Raw genomic sequence first — 17141 nt, 5'->3', positions numbered from 1 at the left:
CACTACTTTATTAACCTAACCACCTGCTTATGCTTCAATAGTTAAATAAACATCTTAATTTATGAAACTAATTGTATATACAACTGCAATTGTACTAGTTAGGAATTATTACTAGAGCTCATACATTGAAAATCTAGCAATCTAGTTAAACTAGCTAATCCCAGTTGTCTTGCATTGGGAAAGAGTTTAAGTAAACCATGCTAATAATAAAGGATACTTCTCTAACAATAATCAGTGCTCTTCTACTCATTTAGCTGTAAGGATAGATAGGGCTCCTTAGCAAAGAAAATAAAATAATGCATTGAAACATTTTCTTCACTATGTAAAGCAATCTATTAAAATATCAACACTGTGATTCCCTTGCAGGTATGAAGAAGCAACTGCCTCAAATCAATCATCTGAGCTCCTGATGTGGTTAGTTTTATGTCAACTTGACTGGTGCCCACGGGTGGCCAGATATTTGGTCAAACATATTTATGGGTCTGTGAGGGTGTTTCTAGATGAGATTAACATTTGAATTCATAAAAGCAAGTAAAGCAGACTGTCCTCCCGAATGTGAATGGGGCTCAACCAACCCATTGAAGGAATGAATAGACTAAAAGACTGAATAAGAAAACTTATTTCTAACTGCTTGACTGTCTTCAAGCTGGGACATCAGTATTCTCCTGCATTCAAGCTCAGTCTGGAACTTACACCACTAGCTGGCTCTCCTGCATCTCCAGTTTGCTAACTACAGATCTCAGATCTTATGTCAAAAAAACTCGCCTCGCATCACTTCGCTTCACCTCACCTCGCCTCGCGTCTTCGCCTTGCTGTGCCTCAGCCGAGTCATGCCACGTCAGCCGGTTCTCTGCCTACTTCCCAGCTGCCACGTGACCCTGCTGGTCCTGCAGCCTGGTCAGCGCCTGGCCCCCTCGGAGCCTCCCCGCCAGCACCCCGTGTCGACCGTAGAGGTGGCTATTGCCCTCGTGGTGTTTTTTACCACCTTCTTAACCCCTAGTGGTTATGTGCTAAGCAATATGAACCAGTTCTGAAGACGGTAGTGGGAGAAGATGTAGAGTAGCTGTTAACGTCCAACAAACTTTCAAAAAACGCTGTGGCTTCTTTAAATGAGTAAAAGTGCTTAGTTGGGTTGATGATGCAACCGCTGTGGGTATTCACTTTCATAACCACATGCTTATGGTAAATATTTTGCACTTTTTTTGTATTGTGTATTATAGAAAGCTGTATAGTCATTTAAAAATGTTAAATAAGATTGAGACAGTTGTTCATGCTTGGTAAAAAAAAAAAGAGAGAGGTGTCTTATATTGATATGACACACACACACAGAGTCAAATTCTCAAAAGCAAAGAATACAACAGTGTTTGCCAGGGGCTGGGGGGATGGAGAAAATGGGGAACTGTTATTTAATGGGCATAAAATTTCAGTTACACTGGATGAATAAATTCTAGAATATATGCTGCGCAACATAGTACATATAGTTTACAATACAGTATTGCGCTCTTAAAAATTTAAGAGGGTAGATCACATGTTAATATCTCACCACAATAAATAAATAAACAAGAAAACTCTGGAAGGTACTGCTATGTATATTACCTTGATTGTGGTGATGGTATCAAAGGTGTATCAAAGGTGTTTGCATATGTCCCAATTCATCAACTGTACACATTAAATACATGCAGCATACATATAAATGATAACTCAACAAGGCTGTTAAAAAATAGGAAACTTCCTCAATCTGATCAAATGAATCTAAAAAAAAATCTACAGTCTAGATTTTCAATAATGAAGGAAACCTGAATATTTACCCTGTGTAATCAGGAAAAGGGTAATGATTCCCACGTTCAACATTCCTGTTCAACATTGTTCTGAAGGCCCTAGCCATTGCAATAAGGCAAAAAAAAATCAATAAAAGATAAAGCCAGGAAAGTAAGAAGTAAACCTTTTGCAGATAGTATGATTGTTTAAATAGAAAATTCCATGGAATCCACAAAAAAACTACTAATATTTATGAATTAATACGGCAAAATTCAAGGATAAAAGATTAAAATACCAAAATCAGTTGTACTTTTGTTAACTAGTGGCAACAATTAAAAAAATAAAATATTTAAATTTCCATTCACTATACACAAAATAAAATATTCATGAAAAGTCTAACAAAAGATGCACTATTTCTCAACAATGTAAATTATATATCGTTAATGATAGAAAATAAAAGACTACTAGGTGGAGAAATATTCAATACTCATGGACTGAAACACTTAGTATTTTTAAGATAGTAACGCCTCCCATTTCAACTATGCATTAAATACAATTCCAATCATACAAGTCGACAAGCTGATTCAAAAATGATTTTGAATAAAAAGAAAAATCTGGAAGACTTATTCCACCTAATTTTGAGAATAAAGCTACAAAATCAAAACTGTTTGGTATTAGTGAAAAGATAATATACATCAATGTAACAAAATGGAACATCCAGAAATAGGCCACATATATAGGGTCAATTTGTTTCTGACAAAGATGCCAAAGCAATTAAATTTAATCTGTATGCATAAAGATTGAGCATTCTCCCTTTTCTCATGCCATGAAGAAAAAATGAACTCAAAATGAAAAGCCTACCTAAATATTCAACTAAAAATGATAAAATTTCTTAAAGAAAACAGTTTATTTGTAATCTAATAAAGATTTTTTAGATAAATTAACAAAACATGGAACATAAAAGAAAAAATTGTAAACTGCGACTTCATTAAAAAAAGTGTTCTTGGGCTTCCCTGGTGACGCAGTGGTTGAGAGTCTGCCTGCTGATGCAAGGGACACGGGTTTGTGCCCCGGTCTGGGAAGATCCCACATGCCGCGGAGCGGCTAGGCCCGTGAGCCATGGCCGCTGAGCCTGCACATCCGTAGCCTGTGCTCTGCAACGGGAGAGGCCACAACAGTGAGAGGCCCGCGTACCGGGGAAAAAAAAAAAAAAAGTTTTCTTCAAGGACTTCCCCGGTTGTCCAGTAGTTAAGACTCCACACTCCCAATGCAGGCGACCCAGTTCCATCCCTGGTCAGGGAAGTGGATCCCACATGCCTCAATTAAAAGATCCCACATGCCTCAACTAAGACCCGGCGCAGCCAAATAAATTTTTTTTTTAAAGTATTCCTCAAAAAACATTATACAATGAAGAGAAAAACTGTTGAGCTGCCAGGTGTCAAGGTGGTAGATTACCGACAATGAGCCAAACCAAAAGTAACAATCAAGGCTTTGTTCACTTACTGTGTGTGTTTGTTAGGACTGCCATAACTGCCTAAACCATACCACAGACTGGGTGGTTTAAACTTACAGTTCTAGAGGCTAGAGATCAAGATGTCAGCAGGGTTGTTTCTTCTGAGGCCTCTCTCCTGGGCTTGTAGATAACCATCTTCTCCCTATGTCTTCACGTGATCTTCCCTCTGTGTGTCTTTGTCCTAAAATTCTCTTCTTATAAGGACACCAGTCATACTGGATTAGAGTCCATGCCAATGACCTCATTTAAACTTATTACCTCTTTAAGTCCATATTTCCAAATACAGTCACATTCTGAGGTACTGGAAGTTAGGACCTCAGCATATGAATTGTTCGGGGACACAATTTTCCCCATGATACTGCGATAGTGCAGGCAAGAAGCAAAGAAAAAGAAAAGTATAGGCTAGCCAATGTTCCATTTTTCCCCATGGAAGGGTACCGGCAGAGGGTCAGTCAGATGATATGCAGCACAGTGGGGGAAATCATCTCAAGGCTGAGGATCCTGAAAAAGAAAGAAAGAAAAAGAAACCCTCCTGCCTTTTATAGACCCAGGTGGCCAGGAGCAGGGGGAGGGAGATGTGGTAGGAGTGAAAAAGTGCTGAGTCAGAGTGGAGCAAATATTTTAGCAAGAAGGTTTCAGCTGAGGCGCCTAAAATGTGCCTCAGCTGTGGGCTCTGAATGGCAGCACCTACTTTAGGAATGCTGATATGCATATGAACATGGCTCGCCCAGAAGTGGGGGGCTTTGTCCTTGTCTGCCACACTCTCCATAGTTACAGTCTCAAGAATGGTTTTTCATGAATACAGTGTATAAATACGTGAAAGTCTACATTTTAAATATAAAATTAGGAACACATATTCTAGAAGCAATTAAAATAAATTTGTCAGGGTACTGAGAAAGGAACTGTGGAAATAAACTAAGACAACCCAAATGAGAATGAGCAAATGAGATTTATTCAGAGCCTGCTATAGCAAGGGAGTCAGCCATCAACCCTTTTGTTGGCAGAGACTCAAAGGCAGACAGATGAATGGGAAAGCTTTATATGGAAAGAAAAAAAAAGGAAGGCTTCAGTATCCTCTGATTGGAGGCTGTTGCCCTGGAGAAGCCGTAAGCAGACTAACTAGAAGTGGAGCAACCTATACAATTGGTTAGGGGAGCACACTTGGCTTTCTCTGGTTGATCCTAAGTTGGAAGCAGGGGCAAAAATTAGAGAAGCCTCCGTTACTGATCAAGTCCTGGCTGTTTTGGGTCAATGGCTACTGAGGCTGTTGTTTAGCTTCCTGGACTGGTTGCTGCAGGTTGAGGGTCAGAATTCTACTTTTATATATGGTTTTGAGATAGGCTGGGACCGGGACCCTTTACTGGAGTGCTTGCCCCTGGACAGACGTCTCCTTCTTGAGCAACAGAATACAAAGAAACTATAAGGGATTAAAAATAACTGCATGCATGCACAGTTGGGGCAAATTATGAACAGTAAGATAGAAAAAGGCCAAAAACCAACTGACATGTCTGAGGTTCCAGGAGCAAAAGCAGGGTACTGCACATGATCCCTGCACACAGCACCACCAAGGGGGTACGCAGACCACCTAAGCCACCCTTCCGGCTCACCCACCCATCTGCCCCTACTCTCACCACATTTAAGGAACCAGCTTGCCCCACCCTGGGGGAGCAAGCAAGGGCACCTGTTACTTGTTTTCACTCCCTCTTGCTGAAGCAGGAGTCCCAGTAAAGCCTTGCTTAAGTTTCTCATCTGACCTCTATCAATTTCTATTTGATTAAGGAGTCCAAGGACCTAGGTTGGTAACACTTTGGCTATTGTCCATTTATATATTCAATCTCTCAGTGAGAAAGCAGTAAAAAATTAGTGCAGAATTTTATGACCAACTTATACTGTCAACTGCTGAATAAAGCCCAAGTAACATATATTCTTTTGCATTTTTTTCTGGAGTTTATATGTGGAATTGAAAGTAACATTAAATATGTAATTAGAATTAAAATTACATTGTAAAGTAGGAAAAGTGTGCACAAAATTAAGTGAAATAACCATGAATGTACTATAAGATATTGAGGAGGAAAAATCAAAGCCTGGAGTTTCCCAGAAGACAGTGAATGCAATGCAAGTCACAAATAAGGCATAACACAAGATCAGCAGATTAGAGATCCTAAAGGCAAATTATAATTTTTTAATTTACCACATTTTTTTCCAGAAAAAAACAACAACTTGGAGTAGTATTTAGAACAGGCATATATTCCAAGGCATTGAAAAAATTAATGACTGGAGAACAAACCAAATTTTAAACTGTCTCTCAGCCAGGGTAAAAATAAATGTTAATTGCATTTGCTCTCTTTAATTGAAAAAATGAACAATACCGAAACCTCAAAGAAGGGAATCATGTTTTAAACACTAAAAGAAATTTCTCATAGTCTGGTAGTTTGATATGATGATAAATAGTGTAGTCTCTAAAATCAGACTGCCTCAGATCAAGTCCTATCTCTGCCACTTATAAGCTGGTTGTTTCTCTCTATAACATGAAATTCTTGTCATGGTTATGTAGCATATATTTAAACCACTTAAACATAACACCTAGCACCTCATTTAATATCTCTTCAAAGTTAGCTATAAATATATTATTCACATAAGAAATAAGCATTGAGTGCTGAAAACTGTCTAGTCACTATTTTAAACACTGGGGATACAACAGTAAGCCAAATAGACATGGTCCCTGGTTTTATAGTTGCATTATGGAGCCATATAAATGCTATAAAGAAGATTAGGGCAAAGTAAGAGTTAGCCATACTGCAGAGAGAAGTGTTCTATATATAGAATAGTCCAAGAAGAACTTCTACACAGTAACTTTTGAACATAGACCTGAAAATAGGGGAAAAGTCACAGGGAAAGGTAGAAGAGTGTGTTTGATAGAAGGAACTTTCTGAAGTGTCACACACATGTCAATGCATTCTTAGCATGTTCCAAAAACAACAGGGCCATATTGGTGAAATGGAAACCATGACATGCTTTGAGCAGAGCAATGATTTGATTTTATTTTGAAAGTATTATACTGGCTACTCTTAGCAGCATGAACTATAGGGAGGCAAGACAGAAGAAAGATCATTATCTTTGTCAATGTCTCCCCCACCTTTCCCCCATATATATCATCCAGCCATTCATTTATCTATCTATCTAGAGTATATTATATAATACACATATGTTATATGTATAAAAGAAGACCAGCTATTATATTTGCCTTGTTCATCTAAGGTGATATAACGAGAACTCTTTTGGAGAGAATTTTTAAAACAGAAGTAAATAGAGGGTATTGTTTTGCTTTGGTTTTTGTATTCTGTTTGTCTTGCTATAATTTTAATAAAAGATGACGGCCTGGGAAAGTGAAATTCAATGAAAGCAAGGTTGTAAGCATCTAAGATAAGTATGCCTCAGTTTGGATCTTGGTTCTGTGACCTTGGACAAATTACTTAACCTCCCTGTGATTCAGTTGCTTCATCTTTAAATTGGAATAATGCTAGGACCTACAGCAAAGTTGATATTTTTGTTGTTGAGAATAAAGTCAATATATATAAAATACTTAGGAAAATGCCCAATTTAACAAGCATTTAATAAATATGAGTTCTTATTATTCTTATTATTGAAGAAAGAGAAAAATGATTTGATTGACCAAACATCATGTGGCTCTAAAAGAATATTTTAAATTCTGACTTAACTAGTAGAATTGTGTCAGTGTAGGTGATTTTGCTTAGCAGCACAGTGGTGAGCCTCTGGGTCAGACACTCTGAAGGACAGCAGCCATCTGAGGTCTTTTATAGACTGAGGTTTATCATACAGATGGCTAGCAGGTGTTGAGTGCAGTTTTGCAGGGTATGCAAAGCAAACAGTCTCTAAATGGCGTAATCTAAAAAATCTGAGTTTGGTGCCTGTGGGCTTTGGAGCTAATGGGCCCCAGCCTGCTATGAAGAAATAATCACCATAGGCCCAATAGACAGAGGCCATCTTTGCCTTGTTTATATAACAGAGCCTCCCATGAGTCCCATGTGATGTGGACATGACTGGTTCAGAGTCAAGTCTGTAGTCAGGGACCCTGAAATAGCAGGGTCCCAAAAAGCAGGTGCCCAAAGAAAAATATGACAGAGAAGTAAAGAGGGCTCCTCTTCCACTCAGGATGAAAGGAAGCCTGAGAGGGACAAGCGCTGTCAGTGGGCACTTTTTAAGACACGGAGATCAGGTTCTTTGTTACTCTGGCATGGACTTTTGTTGCAAAGGCTATCTGGGCAGTGACCAGAGGATACGAATGACAGAAGTGTTCTGTGCCTCACCTTAATAAGAGATCCCATAAACCATATTTCCACACACCTCTTGTCATTTGTAGACAAAGTCTGAGAAGCCTGAGAGACCAAGCATTTTACCTAGAGAGACTGAATGTTTTCTTAAAAGATTCTTGAATCACTTATCTATACTAAGTCTAGCTCTTTTGTTGATTTTCCTTTGCCTGCTATCCAAGATAGGGGTTGGGGATGGCCTGTGAGGAAAAAGAAACCATTTATAGACAAAGAAATCACCTTTCATCTGATCACAGCTGTGGTTGTTTGAGGATTTTTTTCCCAGGCTTTCTACCTACTCATTATTTGAGATTATGGTATTGCGGGGGATGGGGGGCGCGGGGGCGGGGGAGGGAGGTGTGGTATCTGTGTTTGGTAAAAAACTTTTATGGTTGCTTGTATTTTCTTTAGTTCTCAATTTATTCAGTTTACAAATTTAAAAAACTATTTTCCTTTTAAACTCCTACACATGGTTTATAATCTGGTGTATTCAATTATAAATATAGTAATGTGGGTTATCATTAAATACCTTTATTTGGAAAATTTGTTTTTTTAACAACTTTATTGAGGTATACAAAAAACTACACATATTTAAATATGCCATTTGATGGGTTTAGACACAAGTAAACATCTGTGATGCCATCAGTATAATCAAGGTAGTAGACATATCCAACACCTCCCAAAGTTTTCTTATGTCCCTTTATTGTTGTTTAATTTTTCAGTAAGAACACTTAACATGAGGTATACCTTCCTAACAAATTTTGGAGTGCACCATGCCTTATTGTTAGCCATAGGCACTATTATACAGCAGATTTCTAGAATTTACTCACCTAGCATAACGGAAACTTTGCATCCATTGAACAACAGCTCTCCAATTCCCTCAACCCCCCAGCCCCTGGCAACCACTATTCTACTCTCTGTTTCTATGAGTTTGACTATTTTAGAAACCTTAGATAAGTGGAATCAAATTTAATGCCCAATTAATTTTCATTTTCATTTCCATGAGTAAATTTCCCTAAATATCTAGTAATGTTTACAAACTTAATTTTATCAATTCTGTAAGACATTTCAAACTACATCTGAAAATGTAATCTATTTCTCTCAACCATTTGCAATACCTACTTCCAAATGTTTGAAAAACTCTTTTACATCTAATAAATCAGACTTTTTTCAATCTCCTTCAATGCTTCAAATAAACATAGACAAGCACAATGATTTTAAAACTTGTCACTACACTTGTTAAATACAATTTAAACCAATTAATGTTATATTTAAATCTACTATAATTCTATAAATACAAACATTCATTTAAATCTATGAATGTTATAGAATTTGATTTAAAAATCACACAAACACTCCCATGCAGACATGCATAAATATGGATAATTATAGACATAGGGGACAGTGTTAAAAATAACTACATCAACTTCGTAAACACTGATCCACTTACAGACACCTCCCATCTTCTCTCATTCCCACATACATCATATTCAAACCATCCATACATGTCCATATCCAAAAGCATAAGACCCATTGTTCCAAAAGCATACATAAACTCATATTTACATATACATATTTAAATATAACTGGAATGGACTTATAAATATTGTTGGAAAAATATCAATCCTAAAATAATCTTGCCATATTAATATATTCTAATGATTTAAATACACATGTGGTATAATAAATAATACCAAAATTCTTATAAAAATTGAATTGCTTCATTTGGTATTGCAATATAAAATATTCACATAAAGAAATCTTGTAGAATTGGCAACAATATAGCATATCTGTTCCTTTGTGTTTAAAGCACATCATTTCTTAGGTGAAGATTAGCTCCAGATCTCTAAGGAGTCACTTTTAGTCCTCAAAGTGAACATTGTGAAGAATGGGACATTCTTATATAATAGGTTTCCTTAGATTTGTCACCTATTTCAGCCAGGTTTAAGATTATTTTAGACTTTGCATCTTTTAATCTGAACATCAGAGTTTTCGCAGCAACTTTTGAATAAGCTTATTACTAAGTCATGGAGTTGGAGATGACTAGTTGAGAATGGCCCTTGCAAAATAGCACCTGAGCTGTATACCCAGCAGTAATAGGATTTGCAAAGTGAAGCAAACAAAAAGTCTAATTCATTCTCTTTAGATTTTAAAATAAAAGGGATCATTTTACATAGTAAATAATTAATTCATTTCTCAAAATGATAACCCCCTGCTAGTTACCTTCTGAATAAAAAAGTATTTTTATGGTTTTGGATATATGTAAACAGAAAGTTTTAATGCTTAAAAATATATGTAGATTCCAAAATGAATCTGAGGATACAGTATATTTAAATATACTTCAATATTAATGTTGAAATATGTTATAATTCATCAATGAGTTTATTTTTGGTTTCAGTATGAATTCATAATTAGACCAAACATGGTTTGAACAGTATATATTTGCAATGAAGAAACTGAATATTTGGGGTAATTGAATCATAAATTTTACCCATTATACCTGGACTTTATGTCTATATCCTTCAAAAGAGCTCTAACATCCTTAATTGCATCCTGTATTATTTTTGTAAAATAGCTTTGCACAATTTATTGCACAATTATTTCAGAACAATATGAGGACACAGAGATATCACATTCATTTTATTTTCTTTCCATTGTGTTTTATGGTTGTGTGAGGAACTGTGGTTCTATAATTTGTATTTTGTTTGAATATTGGACACTACATTAATTTAATTGAAATTTTTAAAAACTTAACAATCGTCCACAGTGAAGAAATACTATTTCAACATTTTTGGTAAATATAGAGATGTACCACCAGATCTCCCACAAGGAAGGCTGACTGCATAACAGTGGAGAGGAAAGTCAGCAGACAGCTTCCAGCTCGTAAGTTCTTCAGAGCCTGCCACAGCTGCAAACACCTAACCTCACCCAACTTCATGCCCTTCCCAGGAAACCTGTATCCAGACTGAAAGAGATAAGGAGACAAGGGCCTTGCCCTTTTGAACCAACTGGGTATCATATCATGGGCAACACTCCTGAGAGCCCCTTGCCAGGTTGACCAAGGCTTTTCTTTTATTTTTTTTTCTTTTTTCCTTTAACATCTTTATTGGAGTATAATTGCTTTACAACGTTGTGTTAGTTTCTGCTGTATAACAGAGTGAATCAGCTATATGTATACATATATCCCCATAATGCCTCCTCCTTGCATCTCCCTCCCACCCTCCTTATCCCATCCCTCTGGGTGGTCACAAAGCACCGAGCTGATCTCCCTGTGCTATACAGCTGCTTCCCACTAGCTATCTGTTTTACATTTGGTAGTGTATATATGTCAATGTTACTCTCTCACTTCATCCCAGCTTACCCTTCTCCCTCCCCGTGTCCTCAAGTCCATTTTCTATGTCTGTGTCTTTATTCCTGTCCTACCCCTAGGTTCTTTAGAACTTTTTCTTTTTACATTCCATATATATGTGTTAGCATATGTGTTAGCATACAGTATTTGTCTTTCTCTTTCTGACTTACTTCACTCTGTATGACAGACTCAAGGTCCATCCAACTCACTACAAATAACTCAATTTTGTTTCTTTGTATGGCTGAGTAATATTCCATTGTATATATGTGCCACATCTTCTTTATCCATTCATCTCTCAACTTAGGTGGCTGCCATGTCCTGGCTATTGTAAACAGAGCTGCAGTGAACACTGTGGTAGGTGACTCTTTTTGAATTATGGTTTTCTCAGGGTATATGCCCAGTAGTGGGATTGCTGGGTCATGTGGTAGTTCTATTTTCAGTTTTTTAAGGAACCTCCATAATGTTCTCCATAGTGGCTGTATCAATTTACATTCCCACCAACAGTGCAAGAGGTTTCCCTTTTCTCCACACCCCTTCTAGCATTTATAGTTTGTAGATATTTTGATGATTGCCATTCTGACAGGTGTGAGGTGATACTTCATTGTAGTTTTGATTTGCATTTCTCTAATAATAGTGATGTTGAGCATCCTTTCATGTGTTTGTTGGCAATCTGTATATCTTCTTTGGAGAAATGTCTATTTAGGTTTTCTGCCCATTTTTGGATTGAGTTGTTTGTTCTTTTGATATTGAGCTGCATGAGCTGCTTGTATATTTTGGAGATTAATCCTTTGTCAGTGGCTTCCTTTGAAAATATTTTCTCCCATTCTGAGGGTTGTCTTTTCATCTTGTTTATGGTGTGCAAAAGCTTTTAAGTTTCATTCGGTCCCATTTGTTTACTTTTGTTTTTATTTCCATTTCTCTAGGAGGTGGGTCAAAAAGGATCTTGCTGTGATTTATGTCATAGAGTGTTCTGCCTATGTTTTCCTCTAAGAGTTTGATAGTTTCTGGCCTTACATTTAGGTCTTTAATCCATTTTTAGTTTATTTTTGTGTATGGTGTTTGAAAGTGTTCTAATTTCATTCTTTTACATGTAGCTGTCCAGTTTTCCCAGCACCACTTATTGAAGAGGCAGTTTTTCCTCCATTGTATACTCTTGCCTCCTTTATCAAACATAAGGTGACCATAGGTGTATGGGTTTATCTCTGGGCTTTCTATCCTGTTCCATTGATCTATCTTTCTGTTTTTGTGCCAGTACCATACTGTCTTGATTACTGTAGCTTTGTAGTATAGTCTGAAGTCCGGGAGCCTGATTCCTCCAGCTCCGTTTTTCATTCTCAAGATTGCTTTGGCTATTCGAGGTCTTTTGTATTTCCATACAAATTGTGAAATTTTTTGTTCTAGTTCTGTGAAAAATGTCATTGGTAGTTTGATAGGGATTGCACTGAATCTGTAGATTGCTTTGGGTAGTATAGTCATTTTCACAATGTTGATTCTTCCAATCCAAGAACATGGTATATCTCTCCATCTGTTTGTATCACCTTTAATTTCTTTCATCAGTGTCTTATAGTTTTCTGCATACAGGTCTTTTGTCTCCTTAGGTAGGGTTATTCCTAGATATTTTATTCTTTTGTTGCAGTGGTAAATGGGAATGTTTCCTTAATTTCTCTTTCAGATTTTTCATCATTAGTGTATAGTAATGCAAGAGATTTTTGTGCATTAATTTTGTATCCTGCTACTTTACCAAATTCATTGATTAGCTCTAGTAATTTTCTAATAGCATCTTTAGGATTCTCTACATATAGTATCATGTCACCTGCAAACATTGACAGTTTTACTTCTTCTTTTCCAATTTGGATTCCTTTTATTTCTTTTTCTTCTCTGATTGCTGTGGCTAAAACTTCCAAAACTATGTGAATAATAATGGTGAGTGTGGGCAACCTTGTCTTGGTCCTGATCTGAGAGGAAATGGTTTCAGTTTTTCACCATTGAGAACAATCTTGGCTGTGGGTTTGTCATATATGTTTTTTATTATGTTGAGGTAGGTTCCCTCTATGCCTATTTTCTGGAGAGTTTTTATCATAAATGGGTGTTGAATTTTGTAAAAAGCTTTTTCTGCATCTACTGAGATTATCATATGGTTTTTAGCCTTCATTTTGTTGATATTGTATATCACATTGATTGATTTGTATTTATTGAAGATTCCTTGCTTTTCTGTGATAAACCCCACTTGATCATCGTGTATGATCCTTTTAATGTGCTGTTGGATTCTGTTTGCTAGTATTTTGTTGAGGATTTTTGCATCTATGTTCATCAGTGATATTGGCCTGTAGTTTACTCTCTTTGTGACATCTTTGTCTGGTTTTGGTATCAGGGTGATGGTGGCCGTGTAGAATGAGTTTGGGAGTGTTCCTCCCTCTGCAATTTTTGGGAAGAGTTTGAGAAGGATAGGTGTTAGCTCTTCTCTAAATGTTTGATGGAATTTGCCATCAGTGAAGCCATCTGTTCCTGGGCTTTTGTTTGTTGGAAGATTTTTAATCACAGTTTCAATTTCAGTGCTTCTGATTGGTCTGTGTATATTTTTTATTTCTTCCTGGTTCAGTCTCAGAAGGTTGTGCTTTTCTAAGAATTTGTCTATTTCTTCCAGGTTGTCCATTTTATTGACATATAGTTCCTTGTAGTAACCATTTTATCTTCCAGCTCACTTATCTGTTCTTCTGCCTCAGTTATTCTGCTATTGATTCCTTCTAGAGTATTTTAATTTCAGTAATTGTGCTGTTCATCACTGCTGTTTGCTCTTTAGTTCTTGTAGATCCTCGTTAAATATTTCTTGTATTTTCTCCATTCTGTTTCTGAGATTTTGGATCAATTGCAGACAATTTTGTTATACCACTACTTAAATGAACCAAGGCTCTTAATACCAACCTGAAAATAAACATTATGACATTTTAAGAGCTCACAGAACTTTATCTGTGGTCAGGTCATTATTAACCTCAAAGCACTACACTTTCTGTTAGGAAGCACTTCCTGACCTTTAGTTTCTTGGTGTCAAGACTACCCTTCTATCCTCTGCTCAGTGATGTTGGGGTAGGAAACCTGCAAACTATATTTAGCTAATTCCTTTACCAGCTGAGAGTTACTCTCTCCTAGTAGTAATCACTGGTGGAAGATTAGAAAGCTGGAATGAGGAGAAGAGCTTCCAGCTCATTGGTCTGGTTGACCTCTCTCTGGTTAGGAAGGTTAAGTCCAGATTCCAGCATTTTTTGACACACCCAGCAGTCATGTGTCACTCCTTCTGGAGTATGCATAACAGCCCAGAAACATGAACTGAGGCGTTAGAGCTTCAGAAGCACCAATTTGTACCCACCCCTCCTCTGCTCTCTATACTCCATCAATCACAGCCCTTCATCACAGGTGTGAGCATCAGAGTCAGGATTCCTAGACTCAGGTGATATAACTTCTTCCCTTTGGTTTCCCTGCTCAAATAACGGTGCGGCCTTTATGCAATTTTGATTCTCTGGGTTCCCTTAGGATCCTTTTATCCTCTGTTGGGCTCCACCTGTGAAAACAGATGCCTGTATTAAATCTCTGTGTTTTGTTTTTTTTTTACTGGACCCTGACTGATACAGGATGTTTTCTCAGAACTGGGGTGGAGTGGAATATAAATTCTTATACATCAAGAAAATTTAGTTTATAAACATAAACACAACATGAAAAGATGTGACAGCATGAGAGCACAAGCCAAGTATTATTGAAATTCTTACATTGGAAAATCAATACAAAATACATGTTTAATAAAATCATAATGTTTTAAGTAGTGATCTTTTTTCACAGTGCATACATATACAAAACAAGACCTAAAATGAAGTTACCTAGAAAAGATAACTTCACCAACATGTAATTAGAGTCTGCTAAATTATAACTTACAAGATACATTGAGAAAATCGTCCATTCATTCAAGATTTGTAATTTTTTCTTTAAGACATAAAGTATATAACATCTTTGGTAAAAACCTTGCAATTGGGGGTAATATTTAACTCAATATTACAGACAAAACTATTGCAGCATGCAGCCTTGAAGATGTTCCCTACCTCATCCCTCCATTGCCCCTGCCTATGGGTATTCAAGTCCTTGTGTAATACCCTACCCTTGAATATGGCCTGGACTTACTTGCTCATTTCTAGTGAATATGATATAGCGGACATGAAGAGCTGCAGTCTTTCTTGCTCTGTCGTAGACTGCCCACTCAGTGGGAAACCAGCTGGCAGCCCTGTGGAAAGGCCACATCACTATGCCTACAAACAGACTTTCTGAGGCCTGTCAATAATCGTGAAAGTAAGCTTGGAAGTGAATCCTACCCTAGTTGAAATATGAGACAACTGCAGTCCTAGCTGACACTTTGATTGCAGTCTCTTGAGAGGCCATTGAGCAGTAATACGCAGCAAATCTGTGCCTGACTTCCTGACTGACAGAAACCGTGAAATAATAAAAGTTTGCTGTTTTCAACCACTAAGTTTTGGAGTAATTTATTAGGCAGAAATAGATTACTAACACAGATTTTGGTGCCTGAATGTGAGGACTGCCATTACAAAAACCTAAAACGTGGGAACAACTTTGAAACCGAGCAGTGGACTTTAAGGAGAGTGTTAGTGAAAACTTAAAATGCCTTCAACATTCTGTCTGTGGAATTTAGGACTTTATGCTATGGGTGAGGGCTTACAAGAAAGAGAGGAAAATCTTTCTGAAAAATGGAATAAGGAGAATCCTTGTTACTTAGTGGCAGAAAGATTAACAACACTAAACTGGATTGTGTAGAAAGTAGAACATATGCCTAATGAGCTGGGTGATCTCCCTAAAGAGATGTATAAAAAAAGAGATACATAAGAAAAAAGATGTATAAGAAAAGTTTTGAAGGTGCAGCCTAGCTTCTTCATGTTGCTAATAGTGAACTGAAAGAAAAAAGAGATAAATTGAAAGACAGACTTAAAAAAGAGCCAAAACTTGACGGTTTAAAAAATCTTCAGCCTCTCCAGACAGCACACGGTGCTAAAATTAAGAATGTACCAAAAGAGAAGAGGCCTTTGGACCTCCAGATTCTACTTGCAGGAAGCAGGCTACTACATCTGTTTAGCTACAAAAAAAAGTGCTACCTTTCATGCAATAGGTAAAATGACTCAGAGGGTGAAAACATGAGCCCAGAGATCAGATGTGAGTGCCAAGGAAAATTATTTCCAGGCCTTAAGGCATAATCAAGGAGCTCCTAACATTTCCATATATTTTAGAATTCTTATAAACAAGTGACTACTTGTCTCACTTCCTCCCTTTCTAAACTGAATGTCTATAGCAGTTATCCTATACCTGTCTCACCATTAATGTTAGGTATTTTGAGGGCGGACAACATGTCTTTTTGGTTTCCAGGGTCTACAGATTCAGAAATATAATTGAGGAGCTGTACTTAGAAAACAAACTTAAAGGGCTTTATCCATGTATGGACCTGAATTAGATGATGAGATTCTGGACTTTGAGCTGATTAAGTAATGGTATAAAGAGCTCTCTAAGGAGAAATACAGGATATATGTCAGAAAATAAAACTGTTTTGAAATGGAAAAGAGTTTTCAAAAACTATCCAAACTTTACTAATTTCTTAAAAGCATAAGAAGGAAAAAATAATAAAGAACATAATCTTTTCCTCATTTTTATTAGATTATGTTCTTATTATTGAGTTCTAAGTGTTCATTTTATATGTGTGTGTGTGTGTGTGTGTGTGTGTGTGTACAAGTCCTTTATCAGATATGTGTTTTGAAAATATTTCCTTCCATTCTATGGCTTGCCTTTTTATTTTCTTACAATGACTATTGAAGAGCATCATAATTTTAACTTTGATGAAGTCCCATTTATCATTTTTTTGGATTTTATAATTCATGATTTTTTTGTCCAGTCTAAGAAGTATTTGCCTAACCTATGGTCACAAAATTTTTTTCTTTGTACTCTACTAGAAGCTTTAAAGTTTTACTTTTTACATTTAGGTCAATGATCAGCTCTGAATTAGGTATTGTAAATGTGTAAATTAAGTTTTTAGGTTAAATTTTTTTCCCATGTGGATATTTAACTTTCCCATCATCACTTTTTTTTGAGTATTTCTCCCACTGTATTTCTTTTATAAAAACTGAATTGACCATATCTGTGCAGGTGT

The 17141-nt window shown here is 36.7% G+C and overlaps 1 protein-coding gene across 1 annotated transcript; it reads left to right on the top strand.

Annotated features, from left to right (window-relative positions):
* Positions 1 to 830: 830 nt before the first annotated feature.
* LOC132521523 (cytochrome c oxidase subunit 8C, mitochondrial) lies at positions 831 to 1034 on the top strand. Its single transcript, XM_060151177.1, has one exon. The coding sequence runs from the start codon at positions 831 to 833 to the stop codon at positions 1032 to 1034; it is 204 nt and encodes a 67-aa protein (XP_060007160.1).
* Positions 1035 to 17141: the final 16107 nt, after the last annotated feature.

This window comes from Lagenorhynchus albirostris, chromosome 6 (assembly GCF_949774975.1).
Source record: "Lagenorhynchus albirostris chromosome 6, mLagAlb1.1, whole genome shotgun sequence".
Lineage (NCBI taxonomy): Eukaryota > Metazoa > Chordata > Mammalia > Artiodactyla > Delphinidae > Lagenorhynchus > Lagenorhynchus albirostris.
This window is presented reverse-complemented; position numbering and strand designations above follow the sequence as displayed.